At 41.6% G+C, this 19,742-nt stretch overlaps 1 protein-coding gene and 1 long non-coding RNA gene across 9 annotated transcripts in view; both read left to right on the top strand.

Moving 5' to 3' along the window:
- The window catches only part of mapkbp1 (mitogen-activated protein kinase binding protein 1), a 32,760-nt gene that overhangs the window by 6,871 nt on the left and 6,147 nt on the right, over positions 1-19,742 (top strand). For 5 of the 8 annotated variants that reach the window (XR_007485664.2, XM_049739847.2, XM_049739848.1 and 2 more), the window contains exons 5-13: positions 3,825-3,995; positions 4,230-4,367; positions 4,437-4,619; positions 4,705-4,722; positions 5,134-5,294; positions 5,518-5,716; positions 5,783-5,917; positions 6,106-6,308; positions 6,381-6,472. Coding sequence is in view for 7 of the 8 variants with exons in the window: in XM_049739847.2 (XP_049595804.1) it covers positions 3,825-3,995; positions 4,230-4,367; positions 4,437-4,619; positions 4,705-4,722; positions 5,134-5,294; positions 5,518-5,716; positions 5,783-5,917; positions 6,106-6,308; positions 6,381-6,472 (1,300 nt within the window). In the remaining variant the exon portion in view is untranslated. Of the gene's footprint in view, positions 1-3,824; positions 3,996-4,229; positions 4,368-4,436; positions 4,620-4,704; positions 4,723-5,133; positions 5,295-5,517; positions 5,717-5,782; positions 5,918-6,105; positions 6,309-6,380; positions 6,473-19,742 lie in introns of those variants that run through there. The other 3 variants (XM_049739846.1, XM_049739849.2, XM_049739851.1) reach the window with 2 other exon arrangements.
- LOC125980581 (uncharacterized) lies at positions 6,479-9,292 on the top strand. Its single transcript, XR_007485673.2, has 4 exons — positions 6,479-7,480; positions 8,336-8,452; positions 8,669-8,816; positions 9,107-9,292. It is a non-coding gene; the product is annotated as an uncharacterized lncRNA (long non-coding RNA).

The following is a 19,742-nucleotide window of genomic DNA, read 5'->3' as shown; positions in this document are numbered from 1 at the left end:
AGTCGCCAGCAGGACTGTTCTAAAATTAGCTCAAATAGCAGCACTTGTCAGTGAGCTGTATATATTTGTTTTACAGTCAAACCTCGGTTTTAGAACGTCCTGGTTCTCGAACAAATCGGAATTCTTACAAAAAATTCGAGATTTTTTTGCTTCGGTTGTCGAACAAAATTCGGAGGTCGAACCTCGCGAGATGAGCCGGGAGGACCCGAGAAAACCCGCCCGTGTGGCCCGGATGCCGACTGACTCCGTTGTTATTGTATTTTTGTTAGTTTGAGGATTGTATTAACCCCTAATCATGCGTCCAAAGAAAGCAAGTGGGAGCAGTAAAGCCATCCTAAAACACAAAGACGCTCTTAAGGCAATGCGACAGTGAGCGCCCGGGCGTGCTGCGGTTGCGCGATTGGACCAAATGAAGCTTCCTGCGCACTGAGGTCCACATAAATTTTGGAAAGTACATCAGGACTTTAAACATATTAAGTAAATTTTACCGACGGCTCTGTCACAATAATGCGACCAGCGCGGTGCAGTTGCGCGGTCGGCGACGCGCTACTGTTGTGTGTTCGGCGGTGCGCTGCAGTTGCGCGATCGGACAAAATTACCGTATTTTCCGGACTATAAGTCGCTCCGGAGTATAAGTCGCACCAGCCATAAAATGCCCCAAAAAGTGAAAAAAAAGATATATAAGTCGCTCCGGAGTATAAGTCGCATTTTGGGGGCAATTTATTCGACAAAATCCCACACCAAAAACAGTCATGAACGAGCAACAACAGGCTAAACGACAGCAACAACAGGCTAAACGATAGGTATGCTAACGTGACAAACACAAACAAAGAGCTGACAACGGGCCTGACGTAACATATAGAGTGATTAAGGACAACTATTACATAAATAACATGTTTATAAAACCATCAGTGTCACTCCAATTCATTAAATAGCAACAACAGGCTAAACGATAGGTATGCTAACGTGACAAACTCAAACAAAGAGCTGAGAACGGGCCTGACGTAACATATAGAGTAATTAAGGACAACTATTACATGAATAACATGTTTATAAAACCATCGGTGTCACTCCAATTCATTAAATAGCAACAACAGGCTAAACGATAGGTATGCTAACGTGACAAACACAAACAAAGAGCTGAGAACGGGCCTGACGTAACATATAGAGTGATTAAGGACAACAATTACATGAATAACATGATTATAAAACCATCGGTGTCACTTCAATTCATTAAATCCATCGATCGTTCTTTGTCAACAATGGGTGCGCACGGCTGAGGGCGCTTGCATTTCAAAATATTCCACAGGTTCATATAACGATAGATAAACTATATTTCAAATAACTATAATACAAGCCAATAATATTATCAAACCATCCGTGCATTTTAATTCCATTAAATCCATCGATCAAATTCCTCGTCCTTTGTCAACATCGCCGCGCGTGCGCCCTGACGTCAGCCTCGTCTTCATTCCACAGATCTACTATATAACTATATTGTAGCGTTAACAAAGTACAAGGATAGACGTGGGTTTGGTAAATGGCTCTTTATTAAACAAAACAAACTTCCAAGCGTGTGGCGGCGTGGACTTCCAGACAGACCGGGCGTGCGTAATGGCCATGTCCGAGCCCCGCGCACCGTTCGCGGACAACCACTCGGCCGAGCACCGGCCCCCGACTCAGTAGAGTAGGACCGGGCGTGCGTAAAAGCCATAAAAGTTTTTCAAACCTTCTATGTCACTCCAAATCCTTAATTCCTTCAAACTCTTTGTCCTCCGTGTCACTTAAAAATGATCACCGCGAATGATGCCGGTAGTCCTTGTGTGGGCACGTTTGTATGTAAACAACCGCCGCGCCGCGCTACTGACGTCACTTGAAATAGTAATCCATTGGTACATCACGGTTCTCCAAACTTTCTTTCTGCTGCTCGATTACTGTTTTCAGCTGCATATTTTACAACTTGAAGTTTGGAACCTGCAAAATATGAGTTTCTTTTTGGTGCCATTTTTCTTAAGCCCACCCAGTTGATGAGTCACGGCCAACGGTGAAATTTAGAGCGCCCTCATCCATTTTCGTCTGAAAATATAATTTTTTTTGGTTGTTTTATCAAAGTCAAAGTCTGCTTTATCGTTGATTTTTTTTTTTTTTATATACTAAGACACGCAAAGAGATTGAAATTACGTTTCCACTATCCCTTGGTGAGATAGTACACATATGCATACAAGCAACACAAAAAAAAAAACAAGAAGGCACAAACAATGAATAAATAAGAGTGTTGAATAAATGATAAATAAACAAATAATAATAAATAATAATAATAAATATAATAGGAGCAAAAATTGAGCAAGTGTACATACAGCAGACAGTGGACTTGGATATGGTGCTTTAAAGTGTTAATTGCTTTATTTGATGTTTTCTCTATTTTTTATGTTTTGAATATGTTCAAGATAAAGATATAAAAGCATGTGAAGTGATCAACTATACTAAAAATAACATGGGAAGTGGTCAACTATACTTGTAAGTGATGTCTTAATGATCAAGTAAAAATTTGTGAAAAAAAAACATATATAAGTCGCTCCTGAGTATAAGTCGCCCCCCCCCACCCAAACTATGAAAAACAACGCGACTTATAGTCCGGAAATTACGGTAAGCTCCCTGCACACTTAGGTCCACTTAAATTTTGGAAAGTACATCAGGACTTTAAAAATATTTTCTAAATTTCAGCGACGGCTCTGTCACAATAATGCGACCAGCGCGGTGCAGTTGCGCGTTCGGCGATGCGCTGCAGTTGCGCGATCGGACAAAATATGCGCAAATGAAAAAATGCTTAAAAAAGACTTTTTTTTTTTTTTTTTTAAACGGATTAATTTTTTTCCCATTGTTTGTAATGGGGAAATAGATTCGGAATTCGAGCAATTCGCTTCTCAAACCGACTTCTGGAACGGATTGTGGTCAAAAATCAAGTTTTGACTGTATTTTTGCTATTCTTGTTAAAATCACACATGTGAACTGGAAATGACAATAATAACACATAGTGAAAGCCAAATTGAGCAAATTGTCTATTTCAGAAGTATGTGGCAAACTGGTAGCCCTTTGCCTTAATCAGTACCCAGGAAGTAGCTCTCGGTTTAAGAAAGGTTGGTGACCCCTGCTTTACACACGGTCATTCAGTCTTGGTTTCTGGCCGTGGCGCTTACGTGCAGTGATTTCACCAGATTCTCTGAACCTTTTGATGATATTATGGACCGTAGATGTTGAAATCCCTAAATTCCTTGCAATTTTGCTTTGAGAAATGTTGTTCTTAAACTGTTCAACTACTTTCTAATGCAGTTGTGGCCAAAGTGGTGAACCTCGCCCCATCCTTGCTTGTGAATGACTGAGCATGTTTGGGGAGGCTCCTTATATACCCAATCATGGTACCCACCTGTTCCCAATTAGCCTGATCACATGTGGGATGTTTCAAATAGGTGTTTGATAAGCTTTTCTCAGCTTTCTCAGTATTTTTTGCCACATTTCCCAACTTCTACTGGACGTGTTGCAGCCATGAAATTCTAAGTTAATTATTATTTGGCAAAAAACAATTAAGTTGATCAGTTTGAACATTAAATATGTTGTCTTTGTAGTGTATTCAATTGAATAGGGGTTGAGAAGGATTTTGAAATCGTTGTATTTTGTTTTTATTTACATTTTACACAATTTCCCAACTTCAACCGAATCCGGTTTGTAGATTGTGTAATCATGCAACTTGTCATGTGACTTGACATTAATTTGCCACAATTATTTGATGGCTGGTCCTTTGACTCCCGGTGCCGCGTGTTCCTCAGAGCGGCCACATGCCGGCGGTGCGCGTATGGGAGGTGTCAAACGGCATGGAGGTGGCGTCCCTCCAGGAACACAAGTACGGTGTGGCCTGCGTGGCCTTCTCGCCCAACATGAAGTACATCGTCAGTGTGGGCTACCAACACGACATGATGGTGCACGTGTGGAACTGGAAAGTAAGGCGCTCTTCATCCCCTGACTGCACGTTTGCAGGTACAGGTACTAGTCCCCGAGATAAGTTAATATTTCGAGAGAGGGTAAAAATGCAGGACTCGGGTTCTCTTTCCCGTAGAAGGATTTAGTCATGAAAGAAGTTACCAGTTCCGACAGAAAGTACGGGTCGTAAAAGAAGGTGTGTGTGCGTCTGCGCATGCGTGCGTGCGTGTGTGTGTGCGTGCGTATGTGTGTAGAAAGGCGTGGTGGTGGCAGCCAATAAGGTGTCGAGCAAGGTGACGGCTGTGTCCTTCTCGCACGATTCATCCTACTTTGTGACGGCGGGCAATCGACACGTCAAGTTCTGGTACCTGGACCACGGCAGGACCTCCAAGGTGATTTTTCTAGTCATGCAAGCCAGGTCTGGCGGTCAACAAGTCCAACAACGCTGCCTCCGCCCGCAGGTGAGCGCCGCCGTGCCGCTACTGGGCCGTTCGGCGCTGCTGGGAGACCTAAAGAACAACTTCTTCTGCGACGTGGCATGCGGCCAAGGCCAGCGGGCGTCCTCCACATTCTGCATCAGCACCTCGGGCCTCCTGCTGCAGCTGGACCAGCGCCGCATGCTCCACAAGTGGGTGGAGCTACGCGTGAGTCCACCTTTGTTTTCGCGCATATGTGCTAACGTGCTAATCGCAAACCTCTCTGCTGCTTCTTCTGCTGCTTCCTGGGCAGAGGCTTGACTCCGCCCCTGTAAGTGGTGCCAACGTTTCTTTTTATTCGTTTTGTTTTCACCCGTGAGGTTTTTACTCGAGGTTGAATTGAGCGTCACATTTTTTGCTTGTCAAGCTGTCACTTTTTTCATACTTTCACCTGTCTGTTTGTATTTTTTCAGGTTTTCACTTTCACATATTTTCAGTTCTTTCATTTGTCATGTTTGGTCGGGTTTGCCCTGCATGTTTCCACTCCTCATGGCTTGTTGGGGACGGGGACGGAGTCATCAGTGTGTGTATGTGTGTGTGTGTGTGTGTGTGTGTGTGTGTGTGTGTGTGTGTGTGTGTGTGTGTGTGAGCGTGTGTGTGTGCGTGTGTGAGCGTGTGTGTGTGTGTGTGTGAGCGTGTGTGTGTGTATGTGTGCGCGTGTGTGCGCATGTGTGTCTCGCAGGCGTCTCAAGCCACGTGTTTGTGCGTGACGGACGAGCTGATCTTTTGCGGCTGCTCGGACGGTGCAGTCCGCGCTTTCAGCCCTCACACACTGCACTTTCTCTGCACACTGCCACGCCCGCACTTCCTGGGCGCCGACATCGCCACCATGACTGATGCCAGGTAAGAAGATTTGCAACAACACAGACAACCCTTGCCCATTTGATATCCATGTGTTGTTTTTGTTATTCTGAAGCTCGTGGCTGAAAACTGCCCCTCTTTCCTCCAATCTTTAGACTTTCCTAATCTAAGTCATGACTCGCGTGGAAGGCCGTGGAGACTGTGCTTGACTTGCCAGATTTTGGAAACTTGGAACTTGAAAGTTAATGCTGAACTTTGTCCTCAGTTCTCTGTTCTGCCTTCGTCCCGATGCCCAATACCCGGACACGGTCGCGCTGACCTACGACTCGAGCAGCGGTTGGCTATCATGCGTGTACAGTGATCACAGCGTGTACGTGTGGGACGTGGGCGACCTCCGAGACCCGTGCCGGGTGGGCAAGCTCTACTCGGCACTCTACCACGCCTCCTGCGTGTGGAGCCTCGAGGTCGGTGCAGCCTTCGAGATTCATTGGGGGGTCCTAGATGATGATCTCCTCTCATCTCGTCCACAGGTGTTTCCCGAAGATGGTGGTGATACGGAAAACATGGCGCTCCCACCAGGATCCTTCCTGTCGTGCTCGTCGGATAACACCATACGTGTGTGGAACTTAGACACTCGCCGCTTCCCCAACAACATCCTCAGCCGCGTATGCACGCATGCACGCACGCACATATATCTATTTGATATTTCAAATAGAAGATATTGTTCTGTGGTCTTTGCTGTGGTGTTCCTCAGGGGTCAATCATAGGGCCCCATCCTGTTTGCACTCTTCATGCTTTCTCTCAGAGATATACACACACAGACACGCAAATACATCTGGTCTCTGACCCCCAGGATCTTCACAAGGTTCTTTACGTGGAGGACAACCCATCCAGCCTCTTGGACCCAGACAGCGTCTCGCTCACCGCCATCAGCGAGAAGGGGCAAAGCACTTCCGATGTGCCGCCCGGCGACCAGAGCCGTGCGGGCATTCGGTCGCTGAGGGTCAGCCCTGACGGGCGGCACCTGGCCTCAGGGGACCGCGTAGGCGTCCTCAGGTTGGTGTCCGCCCCCGCTCTGGGAACAGGAAGTTGACGCCTTGTCAATGATTGTGCTTGCCTGCGTTTCAGGGTGCATGACGTGCGCACCATGGAGGAGATCCTCAATGTTCAAGCTCATGACGGCGAAATCCTGTCCCTCGACTTCTCTCAATGCGACACGGGTGAGGCGTCCTGTGGTATCTTAAGCAGGCACTTTCTTGCGCTTTCTCATCAGGAAAAAGGATCCACAGCAAAGTTGGGCAGGTCACATGACTTGTGTGTGTGTGTGTGTGTGTGTGTGTGTGTGTGTGTGTGTGTGTGTGTGTGTGTGTGTGTGTGTGTGTGTGTGTGTGTGTGTGTGTGTACTTGTTTTTATTAGTATGGGGGGTCCGAAGACAGGGAGCCCACCAACAAAGTGGGGCCCTGTGTCGTTGTGGGGTCCAAAATCATGGACCCCACTCGGGAAACCACTCTAAAACAGCTTGAAATGCTCTAACAACATGCCTCACGAATTTTTTTCACTTACCCCTCATGGTCGCAATGTTGAGAATTGTGTGTGTGAAGTGTGTGTGCTCAGTAGCGGCCCCCCGACCATGGCAAGTGGTATTGCAAGTATACACACTACCGGAAGTGTGTGTGATTCAACCAATCAGGGCACCTCGTGATCCGAGTGTTGATTAAGAAAATAAAATGCTATTTCCTGTAGATTTAAACCAGGTAATTATTATTTTAGTAACCATAGCAGCTAAAATAATACTGTAAACATAAAATTCCTGCATTACAATTGCAATTTATCTACGTTATTTAATATTCATTACACTTGCTTTATAAAAATACGCTCATTCTATTAGGCTTATTTTAAAAACTGTCTCGTGCATTTTTCATGTTCTAAACATAAAAATAAAGGTAGAAATAAATAGTAATTTATTCTTTACCATCAGTTTACATATTAGTTAAATCAGCATCTCGTGCATTTTTCATGTTCTAAACATAAAAATAAAGGTATAAATAAATAGTAATTTATTCTTTACCGTCAGTTTACATATTAGTTAAATCAGCAGGTATTGCATGTGTTAGCTTCATGCGGCTAAAACCACCAGCTTAACGTCACTTCGCCACGTGTGACGCCGCCAGACTGAGACTGCTCCGCGACGAAGACACGCTGCTCATAACGAAACACAACATACACGGTGAGTAAATCAACTGCATGTAAATACTAAGTACAAGAAACTGATGTAGAAATGCTTTTTGTCCAGACCCCGAGGGGTTTATATGCAATGATTATGGCTTCGGATTCGGTATATTGTCACTCGGATGGCGTAACGTTTTCCCCTCAGACAGTCCGGCTTTTTAACTTGTTATTCATCTTAGCTTGCAGTGGTTTTAAAAACAATGGTGTAAAAGAGAACGACAGAATGTATAATTGCTCCGTGCTATATTCAGGATGATTTCGATGTGCTAATGTTTCATAATTGCTAAGCCCAGAACCGGACTCTGGCCGTAATTGCCGAAACCACTTCAAAACTCGTCAAACACGTGTGTGCTCAGTGTTATGATATATCTCCATGTCTTCTGTATTTCTCGGTGGTTTTCTATCATGTAAGAATGCTTTCTTTAAATAACACAAGCATTCTGACGCAAATAAAACTATCCGGAAACTAGCTTATTGGCTAATTAGCTACCGCTAATCAGGATGCTACGTTCACTTTTCAAACACAAACATAATAAAAACGAGTTGGTAGCTCCTGAAAAGTATAACGAGTTATACTGGTAAAACTATTGAAATAACTTTTCTTTGGATGCAGCACCTGGTTGGAACTGTGACTAGTTAAAAGTAACAAAGCTCAGCTTCAAACCGACAAACATTTTCATTAATATATCAGTATTTTCTGAAAAATATTCTTTCTTTAATCACTCTTGTTCTGTTAGTTCTCAGGCCAGGCTTATTCCTTCAGTCTTTATACAGTGGATGATTACAAATCTTTTAAAATTAATATAGAGTGCTTGTTAAAGTTCTCTCTGCCATGTTTTGAATTATTTTTTAGAGCCAGAAATGTCCAAAAGGAAAGCAAGAAAAAAGCCTGCTGATGAAGCAGCCTTTTACATTTAATCCTCAAAGGACAAACCTGGACTAGTGGAAAGATTTATTGATGATCAAAAAGGTAATAAACTCATTTTTAGACCATTTATCCATTAAGTATATATTTATTTATTTTATAAAACAACACAAAAAACAATCAAATTCAGATTGGTTGTTGTATTTCTGTTTCTAAGCGAGAACTTAGTATTAAAATTGTAAGATAACACCACAATTATTTGGTTAAAGGTGTATCTTTATTTTCTCATAACCAATGGTTTTATATAAAATGTCCTTGCAGGAAGAGGCGTGTTTGCTACCCAGCACTTTGAACAAGGAGAGTTCATCTTAGAATACAACTTCTGTCAGCAGAAAATGCCAAACAAGCAGTACTCTGAAAAGGAGAGTACATTTCTCTTTGACTTTGAATGGCAGAATCATTACTGGTGGTATGTATATCCAAATATTTTCTATACAATAATTATGAACTCTAGAAAGAGACTGGAATAAAATACCCTAAATTAGTGAGTCACTCAGAAGCAATATTTCAATAACACATCAGGATTGTGGCATTAACAATTTTTTTTATTTAGTGCTATGACGTTCAAAAAGACATTGTTTCCCTCTCAACTTTTCTTTTGAAATGTTGCAAGTTTTTATTTCTGTAAGCCAACTTTTATTTTACTAAAAAACTAGTTATATGATACAAAATGTTTGATTTCTGTTTTTTCTTTCCTAGTATTGATGCATCAACAGAGGATGGCTCTCTTGGAAGATTAGTGAATGACAACCACAAGTCTCCAAACTGCACCATGAAAAAAATAGTAAATGACGAGCCCCATTTGTGCCTTTTTGCCATCAAAAACATAGAAATGGGAACTGAAATCGATTACAACTATGGTGATTCTAAATGGCCATGGCGTGAAAAGGTAAGTCAGTAAGATCAAGTATGCAAGTTGGAATATTAATTTGTTATTAAAAAAAGGAAGATTTTTGTCTCTTTTATTTGAATTACTCTCAGTATGATGTTGGTAAGTTATTTGTGGTTTTGATTCCAGGTGACAGGCTCTCAGGCTCCTGTTGACGGTGCGCTGCCTGAACCAGACAGAACTTGGCAGGACTCTGGCCCTGATTATAACATCAAACAAGATGCCAGCCAACAGGTAACATTCAGTTAGACTTTGTTGTAAGAAATCAACTTTGTAGACCTTTTCTTGTTCTCTTAGTTTACAGCTTTTAGTTGGAAAGCTGTTCTTTAGTCAGAAGGTACCTTAAACAGCATTCAGCCAACCATTGGATCACATGGTTTTAGTGGTTCTCCTCATAGAGCCCAAACGAACCAGTGGCACACACACCTATAGAAGGATTGTTGAAACATGCGCCCATGGGTGTCCAACCAAGCCAATCATTCACACACACATAACAGATTTCTGATGGCTACTTGTGGGGCCCTCCGTATGGATCTAAAGTTGTCTTGGTTATTCCAACCAAGCCAATCATTCACACACACACTAACAGATTTCTGATGGCTACTTGTGGGGCCCTCCGTATGGATCAAAAGTTGTCTCATGTTTTTAGATCATATTTTGGTTATGGACATTATGGAGGCTGATTATATTACAGCTATAGTTCCACACATCCTCAACAGCAAAACGGCTAAAGTGTCATGCTGAAGGATGCTCCACTACATCCATAAATATGCTGTTATAGGACCTGATTAGACATCAGGTCTGACTGGAACACTTTAGTTAGAAAAGCTTGTTTGGTTTTGGGGACTAACTTCACATGATTTAACTATACAGGTCTTGAGTCTGTCATTTGTGGTGTCTGTATGATGTTGGTAAGTTATTTGTGGTTTTAATTCCAGGTGACAGGCTCTCAGGCTCCTGTTGACGGTGCTCTGCCTGAACCAGCCAGAACTTGGCAGGATTCTGACCCTGATGATAACATCAAACAAGATGCCAGCCAACAGGTAACATTCAGTGCGACTTTGTTGTAAGAAATAAACTTTGTAGACCTTTTCTTGTTCTCTTAGTTTACAGCTTTTAGTTGGAAAGCTGTTCTTTAGTCAGAAGGTACCTTAAACAGCATTCAGCCAACCATTGGATCACATGGTTTTAGTGGTTCTCCTCATAGAGCCCAAACGAACCAGTGGCACACACACCTATAGAAGGATTGTTGAAACATGCGCCCATGGGTGTCCAACCAAGCCAATCATTCGCACACACATAACAGATTTCTGATGGCTACTTGTGGGGCCCTCCGTATGGATCGAAAGTTGTCTCATGTTTTTAGATCATATTTTGGTTATGGACATTATGGAGGCTGATTATATTACAGCTATAGTTCCACACATCCTCAACAGCAAAACGGCTAAAGTGTCATGCTGAAGGATGCTCCACTACATCCATAAAGATGCTGTTATAGGACCTGATTAGACATCAGGGCTGACTGGAACACTTTAGTTAGAAAAGCTTGTTTGGTTTTGGGGACTAACTTCACATGATTTAACTATACAGGTCTTGAGTCTGTCATTTGTGGTGTCTGTATGATGTTGGTAAGTTATTTGTGGTTTTAATTCCAGGTGACAGGCTCTCAGGCTCCTGTTGACGGTGCGCTGCCTGAACTAGTCAGAACTTGGCAGGACTCTGACCCTGATGATAACATCAAACAAGATGCCAGCCAACAGGTAACATTCAGTTAGACTTTGTTGTAAGAAATAAACTTTGTAGACCTTTTCTTGTTCTATTAGTTTACAGCTTTTAGTTGGAAAGCTGTTCTTTAGTCAGAAGGTACCTTAAACAGCATTCAGCCAACCATTGGATCACACGGTTTTAGTGGTTCTCCTCATAGAGCCCAAACGAACCAGTGGCACACACACCTATAGAAGGATTGTTGAAACATGCGCCCATGGGTGTCCAACCAAGCCAATCATTCGCACACACATAACAGATTTCTGATGGCTACTTGTGGGGCCCTCCGTATGGATCTAAAGTTGTCTTGGTTATTCCAACCAAGCCAATCATTCACACACACACAATAACAGATTTCTGATGGCTACTTGTGGGGCCCTCCGTATGGATCGAAAGTTGTCTCATGTTTTTAGATCATATTTTGGTTATGGACATTATGGAGGCTGATTATATTACAGCTATAGTTCCACACATCCTCACCAGCAAAACGGCTAAAGTGTCATGCTGAAGGATGCTCCACTACATCCATAAAGATGCTGTTATAGGACCTGATTAGACATCCAGAACTGACTGGAACACTTTAGTTAGAAAAGCTTGTTTGGTTTCGGGGACTAACTTCACATGATTTAACTATACAGGTCTTGAGTCTGTCATTTGTGGTGTCTGTATGATGTTGGTAAGTTATTTGTGGTTTTAATTCCAGGTGACAGGCTCTCAGGCTCCTGTTGACGGTGCGCTGCCTGAACTAGTCAGAACTTGGCAGGACTCTGACCCTGATGATAACATCAAACAAGATGCCAGCCAACAGGTAACATTCAGTTAGACTTTGTTGTAAGAAATAAACTTTGTAGACCTTTTCTTGTTCTATTAGTTTACAGCTTTTAGTTGGAAAGCTGTTCTTTAGTCAGAAGGTACCTTAAACAGCATTCAGCCAACCATTGGATCACACGGTTTTAGTGGTTCTCCTCATAGAGCCCAAACGAACCAGCGGCACACACACCTATAGAAGGATTGTTGAAACATGCGCCCATGGGTGTCCAACCAAGCCAATCATTCGCACACACATAACAGATTTCTGATGGCTACTTGTGGGGCCCTCCGTATGGATCTAAAGTTGTCTTGGTTATTCCAACCAAGCCAATCATTCACACACACACAATAACAGATTTCTGATGGCTACTTGTGGGGCCCTCCGTATGGATCGAAAGTTGTCTCATGTTTTTAGATCATATTTTGGTTATGGACATTATGGAGGCTGATTATATTACAGCTATAGTTCCACACATCCTCAACAGCAAAATGGCTAAAGTGTCATGCTGAAGGATGCTCCACTACATCCATAAAGATGCTGTTATAGGACCTGATTAGACATCAGGGCTGACTGGAACACTTTAGTTAGAAAAGCTTGTTTGGTTTTGGGGACTAACTTCACATGATTTAACTATACAGGTCTTGAGTCTGTCATTTGTGGTGTCTGTATGATGTTGGTAAGTTATTTGTGGTTTTAATTCCAGGTGACAGGCTCTCAGGCTCCTGTTGACGGTGCGCTGCCTGAACTAGCCAGAACTTGGCAGGACTCTGACCCTGATGATAACATCAAACAAGATGCCAGCCAACAGGTAACATTCAGTTAGACTTTGTTGTAAGAAATAAACTTTGTAGACCTTTTCTTGTTCTCTTAGTTTACAGTTTTTAGTTGGAAAGCTGTTCTTTAGTCAGAAGGTACCTTAAACAGCATTCAGCCAACCATTGGATCACACGGTTTTAGTGGTTCTCCTCATAGAGCCCAAACGAACCAGCGGCGCACACACCTATAGATGGATTGTTGAAACATGCGCCCATGGGTGTCCAACCAAGCCAATCATTCACACACACATAACAGATTTCTGATGGCTACTTGTGGGGCCCTCCGTATGGATCTAAAGTTGTCTTGGTTATTCCAACCAAGCCAATCATTCACACACACACAATAACGGATTTCTGATGGCTACTTGTGGGGCCCTCCGTATGGATCGAAAGTTGTCTCATGTTTTTAGATCATATTTTGGTTATGGACATTATGGAGGCTGATTATATTACAGCTATAGTTCCACACATCCTCAACAGCAAAACGGCTAAAGTGTCATGCTGAAGGATGCTCCACTACATCCATAAAGATGCTGTTATAGGACCTGATTAGACATCAGGGCTGACTGGAACACTTTAGTTAGAAAAGCTTGTTTGGTTTTGGGGACTAACTTCACATGATTTAACTATACAGGTCTTGAGTCTGTCATTTGTGGTGTCTGTATGATGTTGGTAAGTTATTTGTGGTTTTAATTCCAGGTGACAGGCTCTCAGGCTCCTGTTGACGGTGCGCTGCCTGAACCAGCCAGAACTTGGCAGGACTCTGACCCTGATGATAACATCAAACAAGATGCCAGCCAACAGGTAACATTCAGTTAGACTTTGTTGTAAGAAATAAACTTTGTAGACCTTTTCTTGTTCTCTTAGTTTACAGCTTTTAGTTGGAAAGCTGTTCTTTAGTCAGAAGGTACCTTAAACAGCATTCAGCCAACCATTGGATCACACGGTTTTAGTGGTTCTCCTCATAGAGCCCAAACGAACCAGTGGCACTCACACCTATAGAAGGATTGTTGAAACATGCGCCCATGGGTGTCCAACCAAGCCAATCATTCACACACACATAACAGATTTCTGATGGCTACTTGTGGGGCCCTCCGTATGGATCTAAAGTTGTCTTGGTTATTCCAACCAAGCCAATCATTCACACACACACAATAACAGATTTCTGTTGGCTACTTGTGGGGCCCTCCGTATGGATCAAAGGTTGCCTCATGTTTTTAGATCATATTTTGGTTATGGACATTATGGAGGCTGATTATATTACAGCTATAGTTCCACACATCCTCAACAGCTAAACGGCTAAAGTGTCATGCTGAAGGATGCTCCACTACATCCATAAAGATGCTGTTATAGGACCTGATTAGACATCAGGTCTGACTGGAACACTTTAGTTAGAAAAGCTTGTTTGGTTTTGGGGACTAACTTCACATGATTTAACTATACAGGTCTTGAGTCTGTCATTTGTGGTGTCTGTATGATGTTGGTAAGTTATTTGTGGTTTTAATTCCAGGTGACAGGCTCTCAGGCTCCTGTTGACGGTGCTCTGCCTGAACCAGCCAGAACTTGGCAGGACTCTGACCCTGATGATAACATCAAACAAGATGCCAGCCAACAGGTAACATTCAGTTAGACTTTGTTGTAAGAAATAAACTTTGTAGACCTTTTCTTGTTCTCTTAGTTTACAGTTTTTAGTTGGAAAGCTGTTCTTTAGTCAGAAGGTACCTTAAACAGCATTCAGCCAACCATTGGATCACACGGTTTTAGTGGTTCTCCTCATAGAGCCCAAACGAACCAGTGGCACACACACCTATACATGGATATTTGAAACATGCGCCCATGGGTGTCCAACCAAGCCAATCATTCACACACACATAACAGATTTCTGATGGCTACTTGTGGGGCCCTCCGTATGGATCGAAAGTTGTCTTGGTTATTCCAACCAAGCCAATCATTCACACACACATAATAACAGATTTCTCATGGCTACTTGTGGGGCCCTCCGTATGGATCTAAAGTTGTCTTGGTTATTCCAACCAAGCCAATCATTCACACACACATAATAACAGATTTCTGACAGCTACTTGTGGGGCCCTCCGTATTGATCGAAGGTTGTCTCATGTTTTTAGATCATATTTTGGTTAAGGACATTATGGAGGCTGATTATATTACAGCTATAGTTCCACACATCCTCAACAGTTAAACGGCTAAAGTGTCATGCTCAAGGATGCTCCACTACATCCATAAAGATGCTGTTATAGGACCTGATTAGACATCCAGAACTGACTGGAACACTTTAGTTAGAAAAGCTTGTTTGGTTTTGGGGACTAACTTCACATGATTTAACTATACAGGTCTTGAGTCTGTCATTTGTGGTGTCTGTATGATGTTGGTAAGTTATTTGTGGTTTTAATTCCAGGTGACAGGCTCTCAGGCTCCTGTTGATGGTGCGCTGCCTGAACCAGCCAGATCTTGGCAGGTCTCTGACCCTGATGATAACATCAAACAAGATGCCAGCCAACAGGTAACATTCAGTTAGACTTTGTTGTAAGAAATAAACTTTGTAGACCTTTTCTTGTTCTCTTAGTTTACAGCTTTTAGTTGGAAAGCTGTTCTTTAGTCAGAAGGTACCTTAAACAGCATTCAGCCAACCATTGGATCACACGGGTTTAGTGGTTCTCCTCATAGAGCCCAAACGAACCAGTGGCACACACACCTATAGATGGATATTTGAAACATGCGCCCATGGGTGTCCAACCAAGCCAATCATTCACACACACATAAAAGATTTCTGATGGCTACTTGTGGGGCCCTCCGTATGGATCGAAAGTTGTCTTGGTTATTCCAACCAAGCCAATCATTCACACACACATAATAACAGATTTCTGATGGCTACTTGTGGGGCCCTCCGTATGGATCTAAAGTTGTCTTGGTTATTCCAACCAAGCCAATCATTCACACACACATAATAACAGATTTCTGATAGCTACTTGTGGGGCCCTCCGTATGGATCGAAGGTTGTCTCATGTTTTTAGATCATATTTTGGTTATGGACATTATGGAGGCTGATTATATTACAGCTATAGTTCCACACATCCTCAACAGTTAAACGGCTAAAGTGTCATGCTCAAGGATGCTCCACTACATCCATAAAGATGCTGTTATAGGACCTGATTAGACATCCAGAACTGACTGGAACACTTTAGTTAGAAAAGCTTGTTTGGTTTTGGGGACTAACTTCACATGATTTAACTATACAGGTCTTGAGTCTGTCATTTGTGGTGTCTGTATGATGTTGGTAAGTTATTTGTGGTTTTAATTCCAGGTGACAGGCTCTCAGGCTCCTGTTGACGGTGCGCTGCCTGAACCAGCCAGAACTTGGCAGGACTCTGACCCTGATGATAACATCAAACAAGATGCCAGCCAACAGGTAACATTCAGTTAGACTTTGTTGTAAGAAATAAACTTTGTAGACCTTTTCTTGTTCTCTTAATTTACAGCTTTTAGTTGGAAAGCTGTTCTTTAGTCAGAAGGTACCTTAAACAGCATTCAGCCAACCATTGGATCACACGGTTTTAGTGGTTCTCCTCATAGAGCCCAAACGAACCAGTGGCACACACACCTATAGATGGATTGTTGAAACATGCGCCCATGGGTGTCCAACCAAGCCAATCATTCACACACACATAACAGATTTCTGATGGCTACTTGTGGGGCCCTCCGTATGGATCTAAAGTTGTCTTGGTTATTCCAACCAAGCCAATCATTCACACTCACATAATAACAGATTTCTGATGGCTACTTGTGGGGCCCTCCGTATGGATCGAAGGTTGTCTCATGTTTTTAGATCATATTTTGGTTATGGACATTATGGAGGCTGATTATATTACAGCTATAGTTCCACACATCCTCAACAGCTAAACGGCTAAAGTGTCATGCTGAAGGATGCTCCACTACATCCATAAAGATGCTGTTATAGGACCTGATTAGACATCCAGAACTGACTGGAACACTTTAGTTAGAAAAGCTTGTTTGGTTTCGGGGACTAACTTCACATGATTTAACTATACAGGTCTTGAGTCTGTCATTTGTGGTGTCTGTATGATGTTGGTAAGTTATTTGTGGTTTTAATTCCAGGTGACAGGCTCTCAGGCTCCTGTTGATGGTGCGCTGCCTGAACCAGCCAGAACTTGGCAGGACTCTGACCCTGATGATAACATCAAACAAGATGCCAGCCAACAGGTAACATTCAGTGCGACTTTGTTGTAAGAAATAAACTTTGTAGACCTTTTCTTGTTCTCTTAGTTTACAGCTTTTAGTTGGAAAGCTGTTCTTTAGTCAGAAGGTACCTTAAACAGCATTCAGCCAACCATTGGATCACACGGTTTTAGTGGTTCTCCTCATAGAGCCCAAACGAACCAGTGGCACACACACCTATAGATGGATTGTTGAAACATCCGCCCATGGGTGTCCAACCAAGCCAATCATTCACACACACATAACAGATTTCTGATGGCTACTTGTGGGGCCCTCCGTATGGATCTAAGGTTGTCATGGTTATTCCAACCAAGCCAATCATTCACACACACACATAACAGATTTCTGAAATATGGTTTCTTGTGGCTTCTTTGTTGTAAATTTTGGAGCCTTTTCCATGTTTTATATGTAAAATTTCCTGTGATATAAGGTTTTGGCATATTTCAGAGGATGTGTACAGCACCGGTCGTCTACCAGTTAAGATATTGGACAGAAATTTTAATTATTTTGAGCAAAGAATTTCTAGTCTTTATATTAATACAGCATATAAGAGTAGCTTGCAGAAACTAACAACACATTTCTTTTAATTCCCTCCATAGAGCTATCAATTATCAAAGGAGTTGCTCAAAGTGGACTACTCAGACAGTGATGATACTGACAATGATTCCCAAAAGGACCGCTCAAAACAAGAGTATATTAAATTTGACCAAGCATTCTTATACAGGTGCAGTTAATTTTTGTTTTAGAATATTGCTATACTGTGTTTTTTTTCTGTACTTAAAAATCATCATTTCAGATGGGCTGATCCCAGAAGTGATAGAAGTGACCTCTTGTACCTCCGCATCTCGTGGCCCAAGTAATGAAAAGTCTGCCAAAAAGGGAGGTGAGTTTAGAGTAATCCTTTTCAATATATAACTTTATCACAGTTACTTTTAAATTGCCCAATTGTTACTACTGTATCAGTATCTAATTATCCTCACATATGCTGCTTACTAAGATTTAGATGACCCAAGCAAGATATATTAAACACCACTTGACTTTTTTTCTTAGACATGTAAGGTCTAAACTTTTGAATTTTGTCATAAAATGAAAATTGACCCATCCTTTCTCATGTGAGTTACAGGTCATTGCTAACCTTGATTATATGTGAGATGTTTGTTTACATCTATTTTTAAATAGCGGTAATGTATACATGACACATTTACCTCAAAAGAGAGAAAGAAAAATTGCTCTAGATTAACCTATTAGTGAATATGCAAATTCACACATTGTCACACCAAGGCAGATACCATTCTTATACAGCTTGCATTCAATTTTTTACACACTATATATTTCCAAATTTACTTTTATCATCTTTGTTTGTCCATGTGTAGCACGTTATCAAAGCAAATTCCCCATACATGTAAAACACTGTCTGAAAAAAAATTTTCTCTGATTTTTATTTTTTATTTTCCCTGATTTTGCAACAACTTGTATCTGTTCTTAATGGTTTTGTCAGAGAAATGGTGCATCCCAATGTGCTGCCATGGTGGAGTTTGACTGCCTGTGCAACCTCTGTAGGGTCCAGGAATTGCTTCATCTACCAGCAGTGACATTCTGGTCAAATGCAAAACTGCTTAAAAGTAGTCAAGAAAATGAGAGACCTCTTTCCCCCACCACCAAAACTGGGGGCATTCTAATGTTACCCTTTTGTGCATCTATTTTTAATTTTGTTAATATCAAAACAGCTGACACTGAAGACCACCTAGCAACTTAAATGACCGGATTAATATCTCAGATATTAACTGATTTACTTATGTCTATTGTAGGCTCATCACTGTTGACAAAGATAGTTGACGTTATAAAATATCTCATTTGAATTATATTGTCGGATAATTGTACATAAAGTGAATGTATTCTTTATGCAATTTTGTTCTAATTAAGTTGTAAACTAAAAAGTGCTCTTCCTATGCCCTTAGGTAACGGAAAAGTTGTGAAAAGAAGCTGGACCCCAGAGGAATGTGCTGCAGTAAATAAACATTCAAGGAAGTATATATTGACAAATCAGGTTCCTGGTAAGCTTGACTGCGAGAGATGCATTGCTGCAGAACCACAAGCACCGAGCTGTTAAGTACTTTGTCAAAAAGAGAATAACCACCATGAGGAGAAAATATGAGTGAAACAGCTTCCCTTAACAGAGATAGAAACACATGGCTGGTCCTGTTTCACCATTTGTTCACTATTTGTTTGTGATTTTTTTTATGCTCCACTTCTCCTGTTCGTAAATGTTAGATTAAATAAGTTCCTTTATTCATTGGCTACATTTGTAATGTGTCCATTTAAAATTTTGACTCAAGACAATTATTACTTGTAAATCCTGTGTACTTTATAGTTAGCTAAAATGCAGAATTTAAATATTTTAAAATGTACCAATATGACTGAACAAATTGAAGAATATTAAGACTGTGACCAAGGAAAATGGACCAGAATCTGAATAAAGACTTCAGAATGTATTTTAGAATGCACATTTCAATGTATATCTAGTATATTTAGCCAGATGAAAGTATTAATAACACTAACACAATTTTTAGGTTTTCTCAAATGATTAAGTCCACACAAATGCATGTTTGGGTTAGATTAGGGTTGGGGTTGAACTTGATAGATCCTCTTTATAAAGGCAGACCTAACAAGTCTTAAATCTTAACAGCAAGCTCCATAACTGGCTAAAAAAATAATGTGTGTATAGGTAGACCTCTTAAGGTTGAAATATTAAAAGCGATCCCCATAACTGACTAAAAATCTCATGTGTGTAAAGGTGGAACC

The sequence above is a fragment of the Syngnathus scovelli genome, chromosome 14 (genome assembly GCF_024217435.2).
Source record: "Syngnathus scovelli strain Florida chromosome 14, RoL_Ssco_1.2, whole genome shotgun sequence".
Lineage (NCBI taxonomy): Eukaryota > Metazoa > Chordata > Actinopteri > Syngnathiformes > Syngnathidae > Syngnathus > Syngnathus scovelli.
This window is presented reverse-complemented; position numbering and strand designations above follow the sequence as displayed.